This window comes from Glossina fuscipes, unplaced genomic scaffold (assembly GCF_014805625.2).
Source record: "Glossina fuscipes isolate IAEA_lab_2018 unplaced genomic scaffold, Yale_Gfus_2 85, whole genome shotgun sequence".
In the NCBI taxonomy this organism is placed as follows: Eukaryota; Metazoa; Arthropoda; class Insecta; order Diptera; family Glossinidae; genus Glossina; species Glossina fuscipes.
The window spans coordinates 704,107-728,841 of NW_023998439.1; the positions used below are offsets into that span (position 1 = coordinate 704,107).

General features: G+C 32.8%; 4 protein-coding genes across 9 annotated transcripts; 3 read left to right on the plus strand and 1 right to left on the minus strand.

Annotated features, from left to right (window-relative positions):
* Positions 1-1,703: 1,703 nt before the first annotated feature.
* Positions 1,704-3,197, minus strand: LOC119638205 (thioredoxin domain-containing protein 9). The gene is made up of 2 exons (XM_038034871.1): positions 2,924-3,197; positions 1,704-2,396 (listed from the first exon to the last, which is right to left on the minus strand). Exons 1-2 carry the CDS (start codon positions 3,089-3,091, stop codon positions 1,923-1,925), a joined length of 642 nt encoding a protein of 213 aa, XP_037890799.1. The 5' UTR covers positions 3,092-3,197; the 3' UTR covers positions 1,704-1,922.
* Positions 3,198-3,846: 649 nt separating this feature from the next.
* Positions 3,847-10,921, plus strand: LOC119638209 (DNA ligase 1). 3 transcript variants are annotated; one of them, XM_038034874.1, is made up of 2 exons: positions 3,847-3,966; positions 8,438-10,920. In XM_038034874.1, exon 2 carries the CDS (start codon positions 8,459-8,461, stop codon positions 10,280-10,282), a length of 1,824 nt encoding a protein of 607 aa, XP_037890802.1. In that variant the 5' UTR covers positions 3,847-3,966; positions 8,438-8,458; the 3' UTR covers positions 10,283-10,920. The 3 variants fall into 3 exon arrangements, with proteins under 3 accessions (XP_037890802.1, XP_037890803.1, XP_037890804.1); XM_038034875.1 differs by lacking the exon at positions 3,847-3,966 and adding an exon at positions 3,974-4,095 and having other exon boundaries at positions 8,438-10,921; XM_038034876.1 differs by lacking the exon at positions 3,847-3,966 and adding an exon at positions 6,616-7,186 and having other exon boundaries at positions 8,438-10,921.
* Positions 10,922-14,703: 3,782 nt separating this feature from the next.
* LOC119638194 (serine/threonine-protein kinase greatwall) lies at positions 14,704-20,330 on the plus strand. Of its 4 annotated transcripts, XM_038034853.1 has the most exons (12): positions 14,706-15,093; positions 15,685-16,165; positions 16,239-16,400; positions 16,471-16,622; positions 17,086-17,229; positions 17,307-17,426; positions 17,500-17,666; positions 18,681-18,776; positions 18,874-19,461; positions 19,555-19,679; positions 19,758-20,026; positions 20,221-20,330. In XM_038034853.1, the coding sequence occupies exons 1-11, from the start codon at positions 14,914-14,916 to the stop codon at positions 20,021-20,023; spliced, it is 2,481 nt and encodes an 826-aa protein (XP_037890781.1). In that variant the 5' UTR covers positions 14,706-14,913; the 3' UTR covers positions 20,024-20,026; positions 20,221-20,330. The 4 variants fall into 4 exon arrangements, with proteins under 4 accessions (XP_037890782.1, XP_037890781.1, XP_037890780.1 ...); XM_038034854.1 differs by having other exon boundaries at positions 14,704-15,093; positions 17,176-17,229; positions 19,758-20,330; XM_038034852.1 differs by having other exon boundaries at positions 19,758-20,330.
* Positions 20,331-22,936: 2,606 nt separating this feature from the next.
* On the plus strand, positions 22,937-23,613 carry LOC119638211. Its single transcript, XM_038034879.1, has 2 exons — positions 22,937-23,207; positions 23,403-23,613. The coding sequence occupies exons 1-2, from the start codon at positions 23,029-23,031 to the stop codon at positions 23,611-23,613; spliced, it is 390 nt and encodes a 129-aa protein (XP_037890807.1). The 5' UTR covers positions 22,937-23,028.
* Positions 23,614-24,735: the final 1,122 nt, after the last annotated feature.

The window sequence follows — 24,735 nt, forward strand, 5'->3', positions numbered from 1 at the left end:
CAAGTTCAACGAAATGTTCAGTCTCTAGTAATGTAATCAAGTAAACACAGAATAACTTATTTATAATAGAACCTTTACTCCAGTCATGCCTTTTAAACTCGTTTTTATTATCACCCAAGGCATGCTTTTATCAAAGCTAAGCAAAGTTGCCTCAATGCTACTTACTTGGGCCGGTTCAGTGATGCATTGTTCAAATTTTTGATCTAGCAGATTACACAGGGCTACGAAATTTGTGGTTTCTTTCCAAGATCACATTTTCAAATTCTTGACTCAATTATTTTGTTATAAAGCGTCATAATATGTAATATGCCTTTCTTCCAATTAGAATACAAGAAATATATTAGTCGCACAATATGAAAGATACATTTTATTGCAAATAAGTGCTACGGGTTTCGTCAAAGGAAAATAAGGCTCATCATTCGGAATAATTTTACTATATAAATGAAATAATTTTGCAAAGACAATCGCTAAGTTTATGATAAAGTTCAAAGAAAATGCAAAGTCTAAAGTTTCTTCGCCATAATTCGTATGCGCTTTAAGAAATTAATCTACTTTTAGCTCTAACATGACTTCAAATAAATTAAAAAGAAATTAAGCCGAATTAGAGTATGTATTAAGATAGTGTGCATATATTATATGTAATATTACAATCGGATGATATGCGCAGCACGATATTTCATTTTTGGAAAGAACTTTTCTATTAGAAAGTAGCATTTATTTTTACTTTCTATAATGTTATTGTTACCCGCGCATTTTTACATCAAAGAATAATAATGTTTTCTACAACCCGGCTAAGCAACAGACAAGCTAGACTTTGACGAAGCGAAATCAAAGTAAGTTGTTTTTAAAATTTGTGAAGAGACAACATTTAAGTTAATTTAAGTTAATCCAAAATTTTTTATCTCCCCTTGAACGTCTCCTGACTAAATTTATTCAATTTTTAGAGAATTGGCGTTCGATTTTCGCATATTTTTGAACATTTTGTGTTAATTCTTCGCATCTATGTTCCTTCGGCACTAGCAACTATTTATGCATATAATAAAGTTACATGTCCTGCGTTACTTTCAAGAAGAAAAATTAAACAAACATTAACATTAAACAAACACTCAATTTAATTCTACTGTAAGCACATAGAAATTTCTTATTTAAAAAAATTTCTTATGAATTTTTTAATAAAATTTTTTTTATTTTACTTTTCTGTATTTTTTAATAAAAATCTTTTATTACGCTTATTAGGTTAGAATTGTCATACAATTACTAAACCTAATTAATTCTAATATTCATAAAAAAAATTCGTAATGCATTAAATTTTAATACAAAAATAAATTATACAAGTCAAAGAACTAATAGGTTAATTAATGTTTTTTTTTTATGCTCCATTTTGTTCATCATCTAAGTATAAAAATAAAAAAATTAAATTATGTTTTTATTTTTATTTAAATAAATTTTTTATGTTTTTTTTATTATTATTAGAACTTGTTAATGGAATAAAATAGTTCCATAATAAAAAAAAATTTGGAATTTTGTGCGATGTTCTTTTTTTTTTGTTCTTTTAACTAAATAACAAATTTTAGAAAAAAATTTTATAATACTTTTACTTTGATTTTTGTTTTTTTAAATCGAAACAATTAAAATGACAAGAAAAATTTTAAACAATTGAGCAGTGAAAACAAATGTTACCTTAAAATATTTTGATTTTAAGCACGATACAGAGAGAAAAAAAAAAAGGAAAAAAAAAAAGATGAGCAAGAATTTGTAAAAAATCCAACTCAAAAGCTCTTAAATAAAAGACACTTCAAGCTTGCAACTGAAAGGCAAAGGATGGTATTAACTACAATGAAAACATTAGTTCAGGGTGAGAGAGTGAGAGAGAGAGGGAAAGAGAGAGTCAGCGTATACATCAGTCCGTTTTAATTCTTCTGTTAATCATCAAAATCAATATCGGAATCATCGGAATCGTAACCGCCACGTATCGTTTTATGAACACGATTTATAAATGATTTCTTTTTCATGTCGGGCGGTATCATCAAATCGCCTTTATAATCGATAGCACCCGACTGAGCGATTCTCCATTCAAGCATATCTGTTGAGAAATCATCGCAATTACCCAGATCGGTAAAACCGACAACGAAATCTTTAGTTTTACTATCCTTAATTAAAACGATTGTTGGTATGATTTTAATGCGCAGGCGTTGTGTTAAAAAAGGTGATTTCTCCGCATTCACTTTGCAAAATTTCGCTTCGATATGCTTGCCAGCCAAAATTTTCAAATGCATATCAACGATGCGGCACCGCTCTGTTGTGTCCCGATAAAAATGACATACAATATTTGGCGACTTTTTCGAGATTTCAAAGAATTCCTTCTCATCGGCAAGTTCACTATAAGTACCATGTCCCTGAAAAATTTTAAAAAAATTTATTTCTTAAAGGTTTTTTTTTTTTTTTTTTTTTTTTTAGTAGAGTGGTAGAAAGCTGTCAACGTGCGATGTTCGTGCGACTGTCTATGCAATTTTTGCGTAAGCCGGAGCTCGCAGAAAATGGGGGAAAAAATGAAATACACCTAAATATTGTTATAAATAAGTATAAACGTAATTCGCCTATGGAACTCGATCGATTTACTATATCATACAAATATTTATTAAAGTCTAAAAAACTTTTGTAGTCCCGACCTGATAAATAACACACGTTCAATTAATAAACTATTTTGCAAATCGTATTCATTGCCTATCGTAATTTCACATTTGAATAGAATTTTTCGGAAAAACCCAATTTAACCTAAAAACGCCCTTTTCTTCAGTAATGATGACTAACTTCATCTGTGAGCAATGAATCAAAACATAGATGGAAATAAAATGCAGTTCTTAGTCCTTTTTCGTCATTTGGTTAAACACGTGGCTAATAGGGAATTGGCTACGTTACTTACATTTTTCAACCATTCCTGTTTCTTTTGGTTCATTTCTTTCATTTCTTTGATACGTTGCTCTCGTATCGCTTTCAGATCGTCCGTATCCAAATTGTCCAAGCGGTCCAATTGCTCGTCTAATTGTTTTTCAAGAACTTGAACTAATTGATTTTCCAATATGTTGGCCATTATGTGATCTTTTTGTTTTATTTTTTTTATTCTCGTTTCTTTATATTGTTTGTTGCAATTGTTTTAAAATTTCATTTGAAAAATCAAATGCGTAGGTTTTTTCTTTTCCTTTTTTTTTTAATATTTTCTTCTTTTTGATTATTAGCCAACCATATGAGACATACAGAAAAGCAAACGCCCAGGCCACCAATTGCCACCACCACCACCGGTAAATAGAAGTGTTTTCATTGTTGTTGTTGTTGGATCCATTTATTAAAAGGCAACGTTTTATTACACGCATATGCAGATGATAATAATTTATGAAATAAATATAAGTAATTCTTTAATATTGTATGAAATTTTATCAAACTATTAAAATTTATTATATAAATAATTGTAATTTAATTAAACTTACCTTGAATTTGCAATAATTTTTTGGTTATTTCTCTTTTTAAATTAATAAATAAAATCTTCTTAAAAAACGATTTCTACAAATTGAGATTACCACACATGATGTTCACTTTTTCTTTAACAACTCTGTCCTTTCTATAGTAGTTGACATTTGGGCAAAGAGTCAAGATATCGAAATTTTAATCGAAAGCAATATTCGGAAAAGTTTCATAAAGAAATTAATTGAAAATAATTCGTTTGCGTATTTTACGATAACTGATGGCGTACTGCTATTAAACTAGAAAGAATTGTCAGAATAGTGAATAAGAACAAGCATAAATAGTATAACTCGTTACTTTTTGTTGTGTTTGTGTGTCCATATCAGTTGTGTGTGTTTTTCTTTCTGTGAAAATTCTCCCGCAAATTTAATTAATTTCAAATTTGAAAAAGAAAATTATTTATAACAATAACAAATTCGAATAAAAATCTGATCATTAATAAAGGAGGTTGGTGTTCAATTAATTGATTTAAGAAAATTGGTAGTTTGTCGATGAAAATCTTATGTAAACGATAGTTTTTTTTCGTTGGAATGCTTGGCGGTGGCTCGAGCGTCGCTTTTTTTTTTCTTCTCTCTTGTAAGTGATATGTTTATTGTGTTGGGGTAGTAATTGTTATATATACATATATAACAATAAGAATCCTTAATTTATCCTTGATTAATTTAATTATGAAACGATTACATAAAAGCTTCAATAAGGATGTCAATGATGCTTTCAGTTGATGTTTTTCATGAACAAAAGCCAACGACCGCCATTTTAGAAAAAAAAAATGATGTACACACGCACGCACACGAGTAATTCCTGGTTGATTGGTTTATACAGTGACTTCTAAAACAACTGACTTCTATCATCATTAAAATTGGTAACACATTATTAACGAATCAAAGGAATGCAATTTAAATTAGCAAAAACAAAATCCTTAACCGGTTCTAAATAGCAATGCGTCTGCTAATAGCTTAGTTCTAACTGATGTACATCCTATAAGCAGAAGGGAAAAAAAAGTATTTTATCATCCTTTTTGCAGTGTGTTTTTGATTAATTTAGGATTTCTTTTGCCTTGCCACCTTGAATTTAACTTGTGATCTATAACCTACAAATATTCATTTAAAGTAAGTCATAAAAACTTTGCCCAAACATTCTTTATATGACCTGCTATAGCTTAATAAGAAAATATTACTCACATATTTACCATAAGCAGCAGATTTTCAAGATTCGGTTGAAATTCCTATCATCGTCTTCTTAGAGCCCAAGGGCCGAGTTGTATTTGTAAATATAGAACTTATCTTTGCTTTTATGGGTTCAATTAGAGGAAACGGTATTACCAATTAGACAAATGACACCTTGCCTTTACCTAACACTATATATATATACCTTACTTGCTTGCTTGCTTGCTTAATTAGAAATGGAACAAAGTACTGCCGATAGCCTGTGTTGCTAGTGCTCAATGTCTTTTTTTTTAGTCTAAGAATTCAATTCATTAGTCTAAAATTAAAATAATAATAATAATAATAATAATAAATTATTAAACAGGAAATATTCATAATTTTAAAAAGTTATTTCGTCTGATTATATTTAATTAGCAAACTATTGTCATCGATGACAACTTCACAATAAGAATTTGCCAATCTTCGCTATGAGGGTTAGAATATTTAAAATTCCTCTGAGAGTGAATATGAGAAGATTATTATTCGCAATATAAAGAGGAAGAGCATAGTCGTAATCGTAGACGAAAATTCTTTCCTTATTTATTTGGCCTTCACTGTAAAATTCTTTTATATTTATTTTTTTTTTATATATAACTGCAATTGTATATAATATTTAGAATATATGAATACATTGTAATGAAAAAAAAAAGAAGTAAATTACAAAACGGGCTTAGGTCGATTTTTACGAACAACTATTTTATTAGTGTATGTTTGTATGTAATTTAAGTATTCTAGGAAAAATATTTTATAATTAGTTTTAGAAAAACATATGGAATGAATAAACTCGAAAATCGAAACAATTTTCACACTTCCATGAAAATGAATTTATCGTCTAATGTATATATGGAAAAATATATAATGACAAAATCGAAATGAATTAACTTACTGTTTAACGTATGCATACCTATGTACATGAACTTCTCTGTCTCTCTAGGCACAAAGAAAATTATTTTTATATTTATATAAACAAAATGCATAAAGGGCTTGGCAGTGTAATAATAGGGTTTCAAATATAAACCTGAATGTGTTGTGTTGAAGCTCCCCTTAAACGTAGAATTGAATTGTTTTGTTGCATGGCTCATTAAATTGTTTGCATGCCTTCTCTTTTTTTCTCATATATATAATGTAAGTTAGAAGCAATACTATTACTACGCTTTTAGGTTGCGCAGCATTCAATTTGTTTTCTTTTCCTTCGTATGAAATTTAAGTGAAAGTCACATCAAATTTTTTTTTTTGTTTCCAACATCCGTGCTATCTGTTTATAAACATATAGAGAAAGCTTTGCTGGAAAATTAAATTGTAGTAAAACCAAAAAAAAAAAAAATCTTTCTACTCTCTCTCTCTCTCGCTCGTTCGCTCTTATAGATAATTGCCTATACAAATGTGTATATGCGATTGCCTATAACGAATATAAGATTTTATATGAACGAGTTTAACACTCTGAGCAAGCCACAATAATAATAACAACAACAAAACCAACATATATATATACTATTGGGAATACATGAATTTAAAGAAGACCTAGCATAAGCGTAAATTGTGTAGATATAGAAATTCATGACAATGTGAAAAACAAGTGCAATGTTGTTATTTTTATATCATTTTGTTTTTGTTTTATTGCGCACTGTACTATATATATATGGCAACATAGCACATATATGGATCACAGGGTTTTTCTTATCGTATTTGCTATTAAGGAATTGTGTTGCATCAAATTTATGATTTTCTATGCAATGTATAGAAATATATGGACAGTATAGGGGCCTTATGTGAAAGCTCATGTATTCTTAAACAGCGTCAAGCCTGTATGACTTTTGGTCATGCCTATTTATCGTTTAGTTAGCTTTTATTAGCACTGTCTTGCCATGTACTTGTTCGAATTAATTTGCACAAATGAAGTTTGAAGATGAGCGCAGTTGCTGCTGCAAAGCATGCTATAATCGAAATAAACATAATTGTGTACGCATTGTTTTTCACATAATATACTGCAATATACCGCAATGCGATTGTGGATAATATAAAAAAATTAAGAGGAGCGAATAATATTTGTCATGGAACGAATTTTTGATGCTAATCACCCCACAGAACAACGAATAAAAGGTGTAAAGTACTTTATTAATCAATCAAATCCGTATGAATCTTGTACATGGCTCTATTGAATGTGCCGATCAATCAATACCAAATTCATTACTTGCAGTTACGGTCTTTTGCGTGTAAAACGAGCTGCTTTTAAACCAAAGAGATTTATTCTCACTGTCAAATATGCTTAAAATTGCTATAAATCTTGCATCGACAGATTTTTTTGTAGGCCATTAATGTATACCCTTAGATGGTACAAATGAAAGGACAAATCTAGTATACTTGTATTCGCCGGTGATTAGATAAAAAACATTTGTTATTTTCTCTTATCATGGAAATTAATCTTAAGTGCTAGTACGGTATAAGACGCCCATAAAAAGCAAGTAAGTGAAAATCTGCACGCATTGTTTTTGTGTATTGCGTTTGTGAAATGCTTGTGTGTCCGCCAGCAATCGGAGTGGGAATAATATCAACGAACAAAAAAATTTTTCAGTTTTGGAATCATTATAGACACTACAATGAATATAGAGAGAAATATGCTTTTGGGACCCCATCAAGAACATACACATTCCTGACCAGATTTTCATCATCGAATTGGTATAGTCACTATAATGATGTATAGTGTTTCGTTGAAAATATCAACTTGTATCCAGAATATTTGCTCTTTTACAGTGATATGAGCTTAAAAAGATAGTCTTTTGTTCATTGTTAGCAGCAAACCAATCGGTTTCTAGGTACAGTGGCCTCAAGAAGCCAAATTATAATCTATAAGCCAATTAGATCGATGCAAGACGCTCTGTAGACCTTACTAAATCAATTTGTCTCCATGTCGTTCGAGTGTTTATACGGGGGATAGAAGACAGAATTCTGCAGAGTAATTTTAAAAATGCTCTCGATCCGTCAATGGAAAAGTATGAATGACACAGCATAGGAACGAAAACATATTGAAAGCAGATTAGTAACTCATGATGCAGTGTTGCTCACATCATGTGAAATATAGTTTTATCAATCCACTAACCCGCTTATAATTAACACGTAAGAAAATTTCATTCAGTCGTGATCGAATCCTTGACGTGTCCTTGGAAGAGTTCAAGTCCCTTTCAAACACTTTTGCAAATTTGTAAGCGATATATCCGTTTTCGCCAACGAAGGGATGGTTACCACAAATACACCATCGTCGCGCAGACAGGCAGACGAACAGAGGGACATGTTTAGGTGCATTCCAAATTTGAAATCCGAGAGAGAATTTATATGTTATAGAAGGTTTTTCGACCTTGTTTCTGCGCCTTATAAAAGTACGGAAAACGAAATTAAACTTTAATATACTATAATATTAAGGAGGCGTGGGCAAATTTTTTCCACTTTTGTCACAGATGCTACGCATCATCTATAGAATATTCGTCTAGAGTTTTGTCCATTTATCTGATAATACAGACAATACATGACGGACAGATGGCCTACTTAAATCGATTTAGAACTTAACTTAATGCTGATCAAGAATATATGTATGCTTCCTTCTGGGCGTTTGTCAAAACGTCTCAATTATTTAACGAATTTTTATTAGAAAAGTATTTTGAAAAAATTGAAAATAAACTGACTTAACCTTTGCTTTTTTTTTTAACTTATATTTTTAGAAATTGTAAGCATAAATAATTATGTCAACTAAGGCCAGTTCTCAGCCGGGACGACGTACGCCGCTCTCTCTAAGTGGTGCAGTCACCAAAACGCCCAGCAACAGTAAAAATGCAAATTCGAATAATACCGGATCTAATGGTCATCCAGCTAATGCCAATGCCAAAACCGATGATAAAAATCAACAAAAAACTGAACAACTGATCAGTAATAATAAGATGGATGTAAAAGATCAGACCACTCAGCCATCTGCAAATAAAAGGTTGGACAAATCGCAGAACGGTGTTGGTGGTGTTAACACAAAAATGGGCGGTAATACAAACGTTAAAGAAAGACATCAACACCAACAGCAGCAGCAACAACAGCAACAGCAGGTGCAACAGCAACAGAATGGTAATGACAATAAATTAAATGAAAGCAGTAATGTAAAGGACAAAAGAGAGAAAGCAGAGAAACCTGAGAAAAAGGAAAAATCTGAAAAAGATGATAAGCAAAATAAAGCGAAAGACAAAAATGAAAAGAAATTGAAAGACGACAAAGCAACTGAAGAAGCTAAGGCTGAATTAGAAGTTGTTCCGCCAAAGCACGAAAATAAAGGATCGGAGAAGAAAAAGGATCCTGTCGTTGAAGAGAAGAGCGTCCCGAATGACAATGCAGCTGAACAAAAGACTTTCGAGAAGAAAGAGGAGAAAATGGAAATTGAAGAATCTATCAAATCTACTACTATGGTTTCTACCCCGAAAAGCAAGGAAGACCATAAAGTAGCTACGCCTACTACGAAAAGTGTAAAAACTGCAGCATCCACTAAAGCTGGCGTAGAAAAAACACCACAAAAGTCGGGAACCGTCAACAATATGGAAAAACCGACTACGATAGTATTGGTTGCAAGTGATGAGGAAGGGACCTCCTCTGCCGATGTCTCGGAAATGGAGCCTCTAGTGATGGATGTTTCCCCCAATAAATTACAACCGGAACATCTAAAGACGAAATCTTTATCGCCCTCTGCCACTTCTACTCCTGGCAAAGCTCTATCAAGTAAACGTAATAAAGCCAATGTCGTATCGGAAACGGCTCAGCGAAGTACGCAATTCAGCAGTTTGCCTGAACGTCCTCGACCATTTTCACAAATTTCTGGTAGACGTAGTATACGACCCATTACCGATTACACACCATCTAAATTTCAGGGTAACCTGCATTATCGCGAATCATACAGACGCATTGATTCTGAATTGGATACTACCAGCAGCAGTTTGAACGTAACTGTAGGCTCCGAGCCAGCTAATAATTCATCGTTCTTCTTCTTTGGTAGAGGACGCAAACGTGAGCGCACTCCTCCACCTACAAAATTGCAATCAACTGATGGATTAAGCGAAATTGAAGTTTCACCACCCAAAAAGGCCCGTATGGATTTCTTAAGTGTCGTCTACTCCCCAATTACAATGTTACGCAATCGCTTTTCACGGGCATCGTTGCAAAGCAGTACCCCAGTCAATTTGCATCAGAAATTCAATACTGAAATTGAAGTTCAAAACGATGAAATTGAAGTTCAAAACGTTTCCGGTGAGATAACCACGCAAGAGGACTTACCGATACCGATAAGTTCCAACAAAAATGATATTACAGACACCCAAGGTGATAACGTTGACGTTACCTTGGGATTGGAAATTGAATCCGGTGTTTCAACATCAGACACCGTAACAGAAGACATTGATAAGGAGACGTGCCGAAATACACAAAAAACCTGCTGTTTGGATACCGAAGAGTCCGATAAACAATTTAAAGAGACTCCTCTTCCAATCGGAGATGGTATTGCTGTAACCAAGAATAAGAGATGTGCTATAATGTAATTAAGTCCGCTACCGCCAACACATTCATGCATAATCATATCTTATTATCATAAAGTGTTTAAGTTGAGTTTTAATGCATCTCCAATACCTGTTTTATGATTCTATCCTATCTATATGTTCTCATCCGAAAAGAAGCTGCTTCATTCACTTTCAAAACAATATTAGAAGATAAACAAAGGTTATTACATTAACCTAGAAGAAGTGTGTGAGACCCGCATTCTTTCAACCGTAGCTTTTTAAGTTTTAAAGAGAAAAGGCAAATGCTGTTTTATTAAATGGAAATTTTTGCAGTTTCTATCAATACAAGCATGGCAGAGATGCCAAAGAAGAACAAAATTTATTTTTAATACATATTTCTTATATGTTTTAACCATGACGATGATGCTGATAAAGACATGTAAGATTGGTTTTTTCTTTTTTTTTTTCTTTCTTTTGATATAAATTCAATTAATTTTAAGTCTTTTTTTTTTCTGTCTACCGTCAATATACACGTATGTAATGTCTCCTCAATGTTATACACCTTTCAGAAATTTATTATATTTTTTATACTACTTTTTAATTGCAAATATTTCACGATCCAATATGATTCCTTTCATCATTTCATATCCAAGCAATTTGTAGTTTTTAAAAATAAAAAAAGAAACCATTGTAATTTTTTACATATATATATAATAAAAGATATTTTATACACAAGAAAATGTTTTCAATTAAAAAAAAAAAAGAACATTTTGATCTCAAATGAAATATATCCCATGCGATTATGTGCATTTTAATAGCCTGTCCATGTATCACAAATCTCTTATGCGATTATTTGCATTTTTGTAGCAAAATTGTTGTAAATTATACAAAATATCACTCGTTTGAAAGTTGCTATGCATGTATTCGGGCCATATCTTTCAAAATAAGAATACGCTGGATCAAAATATATTATCACACGCAAATTATAAGATTTGAAATAACATAAATAAGTGTCGATGACCAATTTGATAAATGCAACACTCATTTTCAATTTATTCTTAATAAGTTATTCTTAAGAAGTATACCCAACGTATAACAAATAATAGACTACTAAGTAAAACTATAGGTTATCATTGTTCATAAACGGTCGACTTGAAAGTTTATTTTTCTTTAATACTGTTTGCAATAGAATCAACAACTGGCTGACTTAATCTGGCATATTTTGTTTGCGGTTGGAATGCTTCCGGGATATTAAAGTAGATAGTTCAAAGGATAGCCTGGAAAACAAACAACATTGCAAACAAAATTTGCTCGAAACGAAGAACCTATGAGCTCGCTAAACCAATGGATCAAATGAAGTGGATTAAAAAGAACTCTCGAGTGTTCCAACCATCTCTGCTTCAATACCGAGTTGTTATGTATTCTACAGCTGCAGCTCAAGGGCTTTTAAAAGTAAAAAGTCCATTTTTAAGCCTAAAACCGACGGCAACCTCCGCAATCAGTATATACTGCGTAACCCCATTTTATATCCTGAGTCCAGTTACCGAACGCTTGATTTTTGTTTCCGACGACTTCAGCAAGCATTTTATATTGAATCACAATTATTTGCCAATGGAAGTCGAAACACTGTATGAAACGAAAAGTTTCTTTCCCGACCCTCGTGTAATTCCTTGCGGTCTTGCTAAAACTCACAAGATGTATATGATCAGCGATAAGATCATTGATATAATTATCTTTAGCAATAAAACACCGAAGTATGATTAAAATATATTCACTTCATAGCTAATATAGTGAAACGAGCTGCCTTCATCTTAATGTTGATATGCTAGGAAAAATATGTGCAGGTCGTGCGTAGTAATTCAAAAATGGCGCATGTAATCTTCTCTCCAAAGTCGCCGAAACTATGACTTCCCTTCGCATATCTTAGATTACATTCATCAGTGCGGATTACATTGGTAGAGGGATCCTGGGTAGAGTATTCAGTGAGTAATTTGAACTGAACAAGGAATATAACAAGAATTTTCCTATAAGAAAATGCCAGGAAACTTCGGAAATGTAACACGTCTCTCAAAGCCTTTATATATATTTTTATAAGATAGGTTCCATTTGATTGAAATGCATAAGTCATAGATCGACGTACCTTTCGGAGGCGTTTCAAAAATCGCCCTATGTTTATGGGATCGGTTGGGTAAACACTTTTCATCACTTTCGGGAAGAAGAGAATATTTTTGCATTTGATAAATGCGGATGCGGAAATGGATCTATAAACCGACAAATTGTCGTAACCTATCGAGACTTGTTGTACTTTTCAACTCAAAAGCTATTTACTGCTTACGCTAACTGCACACTGATGATTCTTCCGATAAAATTGTCGCAGTGCTAGAAGCATTACACAAAGTGCGTATCGTTTGCAATATAGGAAATTCGCGCACGCTCTGCGAGATACAAATTGACAGAAATATAAAAAACTTATTGAAGGTTAAGACTAAGCCATCAAGGTATCAAATGCTACAAAAGTCACTAACTCGTTACCTGCATAATAATATCATACATTTCACGGCCTATGGATGCACTGCATTACATACATTCTATATACGCACACTATATATTTATATATAATCGATAAAGAAAGTTCAAGGCGGGAAATTCAAATATATTTTTCTTCTTATATTTTAAATGAATTTTATTAAAGCAAATATGCACCATTTTCATCGATAACCTTTTGCCATTTCTCTGGTAAAATCATTATGCCATCATTGAAAAACTTCTGAGATTTCTGGTTAAAAAATTGTACCAAGTGATTTTCACACGCTTCTCTTGAAGTCAACTTTACGCCATTAAGGGAATTTTGCAAAGAGCGAAATAAATGATAGTCAGACGGGGCAAGATCCGGGCTATATGGCGGATGCATTAAAATTTCCCAGCCAAATTCTCTTAGTTTTTGACGTGTCATTAAGGACGTTTGCGGTCGGTCGCTGTCATAGTGATAAACAATATCTTTGCTATTCATTAATTCTGGCCGTTTGATTTCAATGGAGTTCTTTAATCGCATTAGTTGTTCGCAGTAGAGAGCATTATCAACGGTCTGATCAGATTGAAGCAATTCATAATATACGATTCCCTTGCAATCCCACCAAACATAAAGCATTAGTTTACTTGGCTTTGGTATCGATTGTGCACTTTCATCCATCTTAGACCACGATCTTTTCCGCTCGTTATTATCATAAGTAAGCCATTTAACATCGCCTACTATTAGCCTCTTCAAAAATGGCTCGATTTTGTTGCGTTTCAGCAACGATTCGCAAATGGAAATTCGATTAATCAAATTTTTCGTTTTTAATTCATTTGGCACCCAAATGTCGAGCATCTTTTTGTAACCAGCCTTATGCAAATGATTCAAAACTGTTTTCTGATTAATATTTAGTTCCGCAGCGATATCATAAGAAGAAACGTGTCGATCTTCTTGAATTTTTTGAAGAATTTCATCAACTTTATCAACGATTGGTCGACCACAACGCGGCGCGTCCTTAACATCCAAATTTCCAGAGCGAAAACGAGCGAACCATTTTCGCGCAGCTGATTTCGATAAAGCATCTTCACCGTAAACGCCACGAATTTTTTCACAAGCTTGCGAAGCGTTATCGTTTTGATCAAAATGATATTGCAAAATATATCTTATTTTTTCAAAATTTTGGCTCATTTTTAAAGCGCAACTAACTGCAACTGATTTAATAAATAAATGTTTCTTTTCTTAATTATTGTCACTTTTCATTCGTGCTATTATGTTTAGGATAAGGCTTGATAGGATTAGTGCTACCAAGGTTATGCGGCTTCAAAGCCATCTATTGGTAAAAACGCCACGAACTTTTCCTTAAAGTAATAACTAATGTCTGGCGGCACTTTTGTTTATGACCAGAGTTGCCGCGTCAGTTGATAAATATTAAGGGGTATGTTCGTCCATGTAAGGTCTTCTTTTATATATATTATACAAAAAATTTTGTATTATTATCTCAATTCATAATTTAAGTATCTAAAAATTGATATTGATAATAATGATAATAAATAATACAAATGCATTTATATATATATATATATATTCACGCATATGATGTATACATATTTTGCTCTAGTGCCGCATTATATTTTTTGGTTTATTATATCGCATTACACTTAGAAATGTTTCTGTAAAAATCTGAATTTGGTCTCTATTTAGTGAAATAAGAGATACCTTTCTTATTCTTCTTCTGTTATTCAGCAAATTAACAACTGAAAATTTACTTGAATATGTAAAAAAAGATATTTTCTTTTTTGTCAGAGCGCATATCTAACATCTCTGTTTTTGTTTAAAAAAAAAATGGCCGATTTTTGCTTGCCTGATAATCATATCTAATAAACGACAAAATATATAATTGGGGTAACATTGACATTTAATTTATTTTAACGTTCTAGACTTAAACTCTTGTTGCTTTTCACAATAAATTTTTTAGAAAGTTACTATCATTTGCATTAAAATTACAATGAAATAAACATCAACAGAATATTAGTGAAATGAAGAGTTAACAGCTAAACTAAAAATTAAGGGGAAAATAACAAATTTGAAAGCAATAGAGCGAAATATTTCATCAGGCGGGCAGAACAAAAAAAAAAAAAAATTGGAAATAAAATTATTAAGTATGGAAAAAGATGAAAGAGAGGTGTTTGTGAATGGTGTTCAATCAAATCTTCACTATCATAATCACTCAATTGAATATATAACGCCGAAGAAAAGTAGTATGATGATTGATGGGGAGAAATTGTTGGATAAAATCAACCAATTGACCACGAAACCAGAGAATCTTAGTTATTCTGCGAAGGTAAAATCCAAAATAAACACTAAACACTACCTTGTTAAATTAATATTTTCAACATGAGCGGGGATAGTCTCCATCCAAGGTAAAGTTTCTTATATTAGCTTGGGATAATTCTAGGAAAGTTTAAGATTTTAATAATCAACGCATTAGCGAGGAGAGTGTGAAGCTAGCTGTTAAATATTATTGCAGAGTAACATTGATATTTGCAAGGATCGGAAAGGCAAATCCCGGATTTACCGGATAACGATCTCCCGACATTAAGCGTTAAGTGTTGATGATAAGAGAAAGAGAAGTTGATTCAAAGTATTCATCATTAAGTTTCAATTATATAATATGATGAAGTATTCATTGCTAATCTTAGATAATTTTACATCTCAGTAGGATTCGGATGTACATCTAAACCTGGCTATAATAGTTATTATAAATTGCCGATCGACAATTATTGAATTTTTAGGCTAGCCATGTCTGTCCGCCGATCTGATGTGTCATTAAAACTATTTTATTGTTAGGTGCCACAAACCTCCTTGTATAGAGTATGGGTTTTCTTCTGCTATTGTAGCCAGTTTAACGTTAATATTTCTTATCTATTTTCAGATGCCGACAATTAAAGATTTCGTCATTATTAAACCTATTAGTCGTGGAGCTTTTGGAAAAGTGTTCCTGGGCTATAAAAGCAGCGATCATAATAAATTATATGCGATTAAAGTGATGCGGAAATCTGAAATGATTAATAAAAATATGGTCTCACAAGTAATCACCGAACGTAATGCTTTGGCCTTGTCACGCAGCCCTTTTTGCGTAAATCTTTTCTATTCTTTGCAATCGATTTCCTATGTTTATCTCGTTATGGAGTATATGGTGGGTGGCGATTTAAAATCACTGCTGGCTATGTACGGTTATTTTGATGAGCCGGCTGCTCGTTTCTACGTGGCCGAAGTGACTTTGGCTTTGCAATATTTACACGAACATGGAATAGTACACCGTGATATTAAACCAGACAATATGTTGCTATCGGCCACAGGTCATATTAAATTAACCGATTTCGGTTTAAGTAAAATTGAAATGCGACGTGGAGGTAAAGTTAAAATGTATTGAAAATCTAAGTTCGTAAATTTAAAGGAGTTTCTTTGGGGTGTTCTTTTTACTAGATTTAGAAATCTCGGATTTAATTAATTGTTCGCCGAATTTTAATACACGCACTCCAGGGCAACTTTTGTCATTAACGTCACATTTATCATTCGGTTCGGATAAGAAGCTGGAATGCACTGGCACTAGCAATTGTCAAATGTTACAAATTGTTAATAAGCATAGTAAGTGAATGTCTTTCTCGAATTATTTCCATATTTATTTGTTGATTTTTTTTTTTTTTTAAATTTTTAGACACGACCATAGAATCGGACAGTGATGCCGACACTTCCTTAAACGAGGCGGAGAAAACAAATGATAGTAAAATCTCCGGCGTTTCACCGTTCCTTTCAGCGGAGGAAATCAACGTTTCTATGCCAAATAATTCCAATACCGCTTCAAATAATGTATGTAATAATTTCATATTTTCATTTGTGCTCGTATTTCGTTCAGATAGATATTTTTTTTGATCAACTTAATATTATTTTGAATTAATTTAGTTGTTTACATGCGTCAGTCTGATTCTTTGCCTTTGATAATGAAAGCCGATAAGGGAGGAAAGGGTTGCGATCAGGCATATAATAGGAATTTTGAATGAAACTTTATTATAAACATATATCGAGGCCTCCCAGTACAAGAGGTCGTGGTGTTGCTATTTTCACAACTAAAGGGATGTTTGCGAAGTTTTTTATTTTGATTTGAAAAGTTTGGTATTAAGTATTCGCTTCTGATCTCTTCTCAAGTAATAAGAGAGGCAGAGCTGTGGCCCTTTAAATTGACTTATGATTACTAAAAAATTGTTTATTAGCGTAATGGATCCCCAAGATTGTTCTAAAGCGAGTTTCTAATTAATTTTACTTTCGTTCTCAGTTAATTGATAGCAATTCTACTTATTACACTTGTGGTTCTTCTGATGTGAGTAAATTTTCACCTTCTTTTAATAAATCCAATGGTTCACAGGCAAAATCTCCGGAACAAATTGATAATAATGTGGAGATTAAAATTTGTTCCAATGTAAGCTTGATAAAAAAAACTTTCCTCCTATCATAGTAATTTAATAAAATCTTTTTTTTCCTGTTTCCCCTATAAAGGGCTGCAAATATGACAGTAATTGTAATACGATATGCGACAAGGAAAATTTATGCTGCCGGCATTTAAGTATAATGGAAAATATTGAATTTTGTATGGTAAGACGACGTTCTAACGACGAGGTAAGTTTAAGGTTGAACGATGAAATAGTACTGTGGTGGTACAGTAATCTTTTCCAATTTTTTAAATTAATAGCGTACACGGTCTTCGCTGAAACCTCAAGAGGATTCTGGTGTTTCAAGTCGCAAAAGCGATTACTCGAATTCGAACTTAAACAACGAAACCACATCATCTTCTATAGATAGGGCAGATATTTTGTGCAATTCCAAGGATGACTTAAGCAGCTCAGATTACTCGAGAAGGTAAATTTACTTAATTTCTTCGGCCAACTATTTATTTTTAATTAACTCTAACATAGTTTGGGAGTAGATTAATCACATTTTTAGTAGTATATTATAGTAATGGCGATGTTTAACTTAGAACATTTAATAGAGGTTAACATAGCAATGTTTCTAATGACTTTAAAGGTGCTTGGGATTTAGAAGTAAATTTTTTTCTTCGTTTTTTTTTTTGAATATTTTATCAGCTTTAGAGATTAAAAATCGATTTATTAGATTAGAATATATATTTCTAATAACTTTAAAGGTAAACTTAAAGGTGTAAGAAAATAAAAATAACTCGGTGCTTAGTCAGGAAAGACATAACATTCACTGATTCAGCACACATTCATTCATGTTGTGGTCATTCGTTTTCTTCTTGCCCTTTCTCCACTTCTTTATAACCTTCACCGTGCTACAGGTACAGGGGACATCCGCTAAGTGATTGGTGATATTGAAAAAAAAAAAAAAAGAAAGAAAATTTACTCGGAAACTTTTTTTCAATCAATGTTCAATGTATCAATTAATCATTAGATTGCTTTTCAGGCCAGAGGAGGCCGCTGTGTTAGCCTTTCTAGCAAGCGGAAAAACAGACGAACACAAGGGCTTCGTAAAACTATTCCCGACAAATTTTCAAAATCCATCCTAGAATACTGAAAAATAAAAAAAGGGTTTTTTTTTTAAAAATCACCACCTAGAATTCTGAACTTAGCTGTATAATAATGCTTTAGATCCTGTTCCGATGCACTTCTATCAATCTAATCTAATATTTGCTTTGTATGGCTTTAAGCTCTTCGAAGGCGGCTTGTATTCACCATTGCTAGTTCATCTTTTATTTTTCTTTATATTTCTTTTTTATTATTATTTAATTTTCAATCTTCTTCTCATTTCTTATTCCCGCTCTCTCTCTCTCTCTCTCTCTCTCTCTATCCCTCTCTTCTTCTTTTTCTGTTCCTCTCGCATTCTTAATACATTCATTTTATTATTTTAATATCTCAGCTATAACATTAACAACACGAACGAAATCAGTGGAATACGTATGCATTCACCATTTCGCAAAACAATCAGGAATTTTAAACGTCCGGAGACTTTAAGGTTTTTATTTTCCATTATTACTTTTGTTTTCTTTTTTATATATTTTTTTCTTTTGGAAACATTCAATGTAAAAGTTTTTTATTTACTTTCACTTTAGCACTTCTTTAAGAGGTCTTAAACGTAAAATAAATATGGTCAATCGGCCGGAAAACTCAAATAGTCTGGAAGGAGATACTAATGGCTCTATGAGTACAGGCTTGACGCAAGAAATTGAAATATTGGATATCGGTAGTAGTACACCGAAAAAGCGTAAAGTTAAATCACCGCTTCGGAGCGTACTTAAAGTTCGTTCCCTTTCCGATGATGAAATGTCGCATATAATTACTGAAAATGTGACCAGCGTAGTGAATTCAACGCCGGTTTCATCGCAAAAAGTGCCACGATGTGATGGTGGTCTCTTGGGTAAATTGAAAGCTACACGATTCGCTTTGCCCTTGTCCAATGAAACACGAAAACGCGAACCTTTGGCAGAGAAAAGTATATCAAGTGTTCAATATTTGAAAATGGTTCATGACGATTCTGTCATGTCTCCCATTAATTCGAATTCAAATTCCTTACCGAAAACACCGAAAAATTTAAATACACCGTTCAGAACACCAAAATCGGTGAGACGTGGTGCTACTCGGCAATCGAGCGAAAGAATTCTAGGTACACCCGATTATTTGGCTCCAGAATTATTAATGAGGTAATAATCAATGATAAACTTTTTACTTTCACTTTTAATTATATCAAATATATAGCAAAGGTTCTTAAATTGTTCTTTTCTTCTTTTATATAGGCAAGGTCATTGTGCTGCAGTAGATTGGTGGGCACTGGGTGTTTGTTTCTACGAATTTTTGACCGGTCTACCACCATTCAATGACGAAACGCCTCAAAAAGTCTTTGAAAACATTCTAAGCAAAAGTATGTTTTCACATATGCGAAATCTAATTGTTAATGCATTTATGATAAAAAAAATGTTGTTCTTTTTTTTGAAAATAGATATTGAATGGCCGGAGGGTGATGAAGCTTTGACTCCTCAAGCTGTGGAAGCTGTCGATCTTTTGCTTACTATGGATCCAGCGAAACGACCTTCTGCTAGGCAAGTTCAACAAATGCCTTTTTTTGCATCCATACAATGGAAAAATATTGAAAACGAGAAGCCGCCTTTTGTACCCAATCCTGATGATCCAACGGATACGGCTTATTTTGAAGCACGCAACAATATGCAGCATTTAAAGCTTTCAAATTTTGTTTTTGAAGACTAAACCGTAAGCAATTTTTTTTTTTTTTTTTAGTTTAGTTTCTAATTGAAAAGGTAATCCAACTATGCAGAGAGTTATTCTTTAAATAGAATTTTTTGTTAAGAAGTATTTCATTTTTATTTTCTTTACCGTGTTTCTTGTATTCAGAAAAGTCATATTATTTTTAATGTTTTGTACTTTTTTTTCTTTCTTTTTTGCAGTTTATGAATTAATTTTAATGAGTTCAGTTCTATTTTAGTCAACATTTAACATACATAGCGAATATATTTTTAATATCATTTTTATATATAGGAAATCCTCTAAAATATATTTTGTTTATAGTGTACTAGCGATTATTAAATTAAAATTGCTTAATATTAGATCTAAACGAAATTATTTTATATAGATTTAATAAAAGTGAATAAAACAAATCGCAAAAGACCCGTTTTTAATATTTATAAAACCTAGTAGGTTATCTGTCCTGTCTCATCATCTCCGTGTAGTGGATTGCAGAGAAATTTATTTGTTACTTCTAAGATTTCCAATGGGTTAGCTCTAGCTGAAACTTTAATGCAAGTAAGACCGCTCTAGTCAGGCAGTACCTGCCATTAGAGACCCTATACAACTTTGCTTAATTAATAATGCGAAAAAAATCACACATTACGTTTATGTAAATGATTTTCGTGATAACTCTCATTACTCAAACGTCAACGAGGTCTAAATTTAGTAAACTTAATTTACTTGTCAAGTATTTTATTATTTTCCAGTTACTCTTACTAAAAAATAGATCTATTTGGTCCAAATTTCCTAAGGTTGATTTGCTAAGGATAAAATTCTCATAAAATATTCAAAATTATACCTTTTTGCCATAGAAACTTTTTTTTATGCCTTATATGCCTTATGTGGGAATCCAAAAATGGACCTACGTAGGTCAAATTCAGTAATATTAATTTTTCTTATCAAATAAACAAACTGTTCAGTCTTAAGTTGATATCTGCTATGATTTTTCACTCAGCTTTCTAGATGTTTTCCCATGGTGGGGTTTTTTCATCCGAAGTCGGTTTATAGCTGATTCAAAATCGAGTAAACTCGAGCGTAACTTAACTATGTTACTCGACAGCAATTTTATGATCGAAACATTTTTCGGCTGTCTAGTTTACATGATACCGCAAGCTATAGTACGATTTCAAGTCTTGAGTTAAGCTTTAAATGACGAGGAAAGATCTTACCATTGTCTAGCGTGTACTAAGCCACGAGTCCTAGACGTATGGGTCTAACTGGTGTGTAGCCATATGCTGCCAAAAGTCTGACCTTAGACTTTTTAAATAAGTCAGGTACCACGGGGGTTAGGTTGGCCAGAGGTTCCCCGCTGCGGGGAATTTGCTGGCTGCAGTTTTCGCTGTAGCAGAATCCCCGTAGTGTGGGTCCTCTGCCTGACTGTTGGGACGGCCCTTAGAGAACTTGCCCTTGATCTGGAACTGCAGGGAGCCTCCCTGCTCCCTGTGGGGCATGAGTGACGTATTCTCACTCCGTGTGCCAGCGGGCGCCGCTGGGTTAAGCCTTACAGGCAGGCATCTGCGCAAAACCCCCTGAAACACTTCTGTCTAGCATATACGTCAAGTAACTAAAAATTTAATTAATAATTTCTATTCATACACGGTAGGATGTAAAAATAGTCGTGGGTGGTCCAAATTTGATACAGTGACCTTTTTTATCTTAAATTTCTATTAAGGATTAATTTTCATGAAAATCAGTGTGCAACAAAGTGCCCAAGATACTTCAAGAAGGGTGTTAAAGTGTTTAAGCTATTAAAAAAAAAGGAAAAAGGAGAAAAGAAAAAATTAATCAAAATCATTTATGAAGAAATTATTGAGTAATTCTCAAAGCCTAAGCCAAAGTATCTCTCGTTGAGCACATTTACTATGATGTACTATGTATGCATTACGTACTATGTATAGATGTACTATGAGTACTGTCTGTTTCGTTCGCAAAAATTTGTTTCCCAATAAATCGCTCTATGGGAAATTGTGCCTGAATATGTCCATTTCCATGCGTGCAATTCCCAAAAGCTTCATCGACAAAACTATTTACGACGGACACATATTACGCACGCAAATAAGTTAATACAACTTGCTGGTCGAAGCCACAAATGTTAGTAATTTTCAGCAGTTACAGTTGGTAAGGTATTTAAAAAAACATTAAATGCTTGTTTTGAAAGTAGAACAAAGTAATTGTTAGAATAAAAAAAAAAAACCTATAACCTATAATTAATACCTAAAGGAAATTGTAGTTACTTTGAAAATTATTAAATAGTGACAGAGTTACACCAAGTTGACTTTCGATGGATTTAAATGCAATGAAAAAGTTAGTTTATTAAGTGTGTTAACGGTATAAGGAGCGAGAACAGTTATAAGCACTGAACCAGTGAACAACGACAGGAGACCAGTGACCGATTTTTGTATTGTAAGCTTGTCGTTTAACTTGCAATTTATACTTAAACAATATATAACCGAGTGCCAACAACAACAACAACAACAACAACAGCAGCAACAACGTGTACTTGTAGTTACATTAAGGAGAAGATGTTAAAACAAAAAAAAAAAAATAAAAAAATAAATAAATAAATAAATAAATAAAAAGAAATAATAATAATAATAACAACAAATACGCATGTTATCGGTTGTCCTACATATATATACAACAGGATGTACGAACCTATGAGTGCGTTTGTGGAAAATGATGTAACCATTGTGTAAAACGAGCTGAAATAAAGTGTATGTATGTATGTATGTATGTATGTATGTTTGTATTTATGTATGCATATATGTCCATATAAGCTCGCTGGTCATATCCAAGTACATGCATGTACATCCTGTGTGCGTTCATTCATATCCGCTGTAATTTTCTTCTTTTTTTCTTTTTTTTTGTTGTTTTTATTTGATAGACGCGCTATTGTGTATAGCATTTGTTTTTTTGTTTTTTTTTGTTTTTTCGTTTTTTTCACTTTACTTTTAACTCCCGGAACCTATATGGTGGATATTAAAACCACTTCGTCTGCTGTATGGTGGATAAAGTATCCTCAACAACAAGCGGAACATACACAATCAAGGGCCATCAGGTTGTGCCAGGATATGACAGATTTATTTTCCAATATATCCCTGCACGGCTACAACAAACTTTTCGACAGTGAATTGTTATTATATGAAAAGTAAGTAAAACAAAAACCTGCACATGAGTACAACTAAATTACAACAATAACAACAACAACAAGAAGAAGTAGAGCATACTGTGTGTGTGTGTGTGTGTGTGGTTAGAACGCTACGCAACAGACTCTTTGCTGCGAATGAAGAGTAGTCGGTTTAATTTTTGTTTTTTGTTTTTGTTGTATTCTTGCATTTTGCAGATTAATTTGGTTATGCCTGCATATTACAACTTTTGTGGTAATGATAATAATTCTGTCATTCACTTGGGATTATTTTGTTGCTCAGTATTTTGCCATTAATTTGCATGATCCCCTATATCCAGTGGAGAAAATTGCATTTCCGGCCATTTCCATATGTTCCAATAATCGCATTTCATATCAAGCCGCCGAAAATTACGCCATTGAACTGTAAGCTAAGTATTCCTATGTGTCAGCAAAAAAAAAAAAAAAAAAAAAAAAAAATCAATTTTTTTTTAATTTATTGTCGCTTAAATAAATAAGAAAAATACATTAGAACATATTATGAACATGTTCGCGATAACCCAGCACACACTTTTTGTTCTATTCCAAGAATGTAAGAGTCACCTTTTAGTCTCCTTTTAATATTTTTATAATATGGATAGTTCCACGAGAGACGAGAGAAGGAATGACAATGAAAATATTTGTAAAAGCGAACGCAGCACTGGTGAGATGTGGAGGCGTATACTAGTGTCAACAACCAAACATGACTTTCTAATGTTAGCTAATAGAGTAACTTGACGGTCAATTTTATTAAGGTCTAGACAAAGAACTTTGTGTTCACACTGTGCCCTTTTTCTTATATGGCTCGATGAATCATCTCTTTTTCGCCCGCTAAATATTCAAAAAGAAGAAGTAACTTATAAATGATGGAGGACTCGACTTAGCTTGGAAGGACGATCTTTAGATATGATTTGTTGCTCTTTAGTACTATTGCCAAGCTAAGATCCATTCGATGCATAGAAGATGCAAAGAAGTTGCATTACTTTTCTAAAACGCACCAACGAGGAGTATATTGATTTTGCGAAATAGTTTTCTGGGGAGCAAGGAGCAAGGAGACTTTTTTGAACGCCATAAAGTATTTATATATTTGAGCAGCATACAGTTCTCAATCGATTTAAGCATGTCCGTCTGTCCCGTCTATGTAATGTCTATGATAACCATTCTCCTAACCGCAAATATGAAACTATTGATGTCATATTTTACAGAAAGCGAGAGATTTTTGAGCAAAGCTAGGCAATGAGCGTAATCGCTTAAAGGACATGCCCACAATGCAATTTAAGTTGACCGCACCTTTTTTTTCAAAAATCGCAAAAGCAGGTCTTTTTTGCGTTATCCTATAGTAAGTACTCATAAAAATGTGTTGTCCATATGGGTGACCCTACTCAGTGTCGGAAGAAAAATGCGATTAGTATAAAAGAAAAATGTATGTATCAAGTGAGGACTTTACTTTTTGATCAAGATAAAGTTCTCCATCCAGCCTAGGAGTCACCTTACGTTCACGTAACGTTCACGT

What these genes read in the sequence shown, in the direction of transcription:
- LOC119638211 (XM_038034879.1), top strand. Translation starts at nt 23,029, where the DNA reads ATGGTGGATATTAAAACCACTTCGTCTGCTGTATGGTGGATAAAGTAT. An exon ending in GAATTGTTATTATATGAAAA is followed by an intron (nt 23,208 to 23,402) that starts GTAAGTAAAACA and finishes TGCATTTTGCAG; the next exon opens with ATTAATTTGGTTATGCCTGC.
- LOC119638209 (XM_038034874.1), top strand. Translation starts at nt 8,459, where the DNA reads ATGTCAACTAAGGCCAGTTCTCAGCCGGGACGACGTACGCCGCTCTCT.
- LOC119638194 (XM_038034852.1), top strand. Translation starts at nt 14,914, where the DNA reads ATGGAAAAAGATGAAAGAGAGGTGTTTGTGAATGGTGTTCAATCAAAT. An exon ending in ACAAATTGTTAATAAGCATA is followed by an intron (nt 16,401 to 16,470) that starts GTAAGTGAATGT and finishes TTAAATTTTTAG; the next exon opens with ACACGACCATAGAATCGGAC. An exon ending in AAACGTCCGGAGACTTTAAG is followed by an intron (nt 18,777 to 18,873) that starts GTTTTTATTTTC and finishes CTTTCACTTTAG; the next exon opens with CACTTCTTTAAGAGGTCTTA.
- LOC119638205 (XM_038034871.1), bottom strand. Translation starts at nt 3,091, where the DNA reads ATGGCCAACATATTGGAAAATCAATTAGTTCAAGTTCTTGAAAAACAA. An exon ending in AACAGGAATGGTTGAAAAAT is followed by an intron (nt 2,397 to 2,923) that starts GTAAGTAACGTA and finishes AAAATTTTTCAG; the next exon opens with GGACATGGTACTTATAGTGA.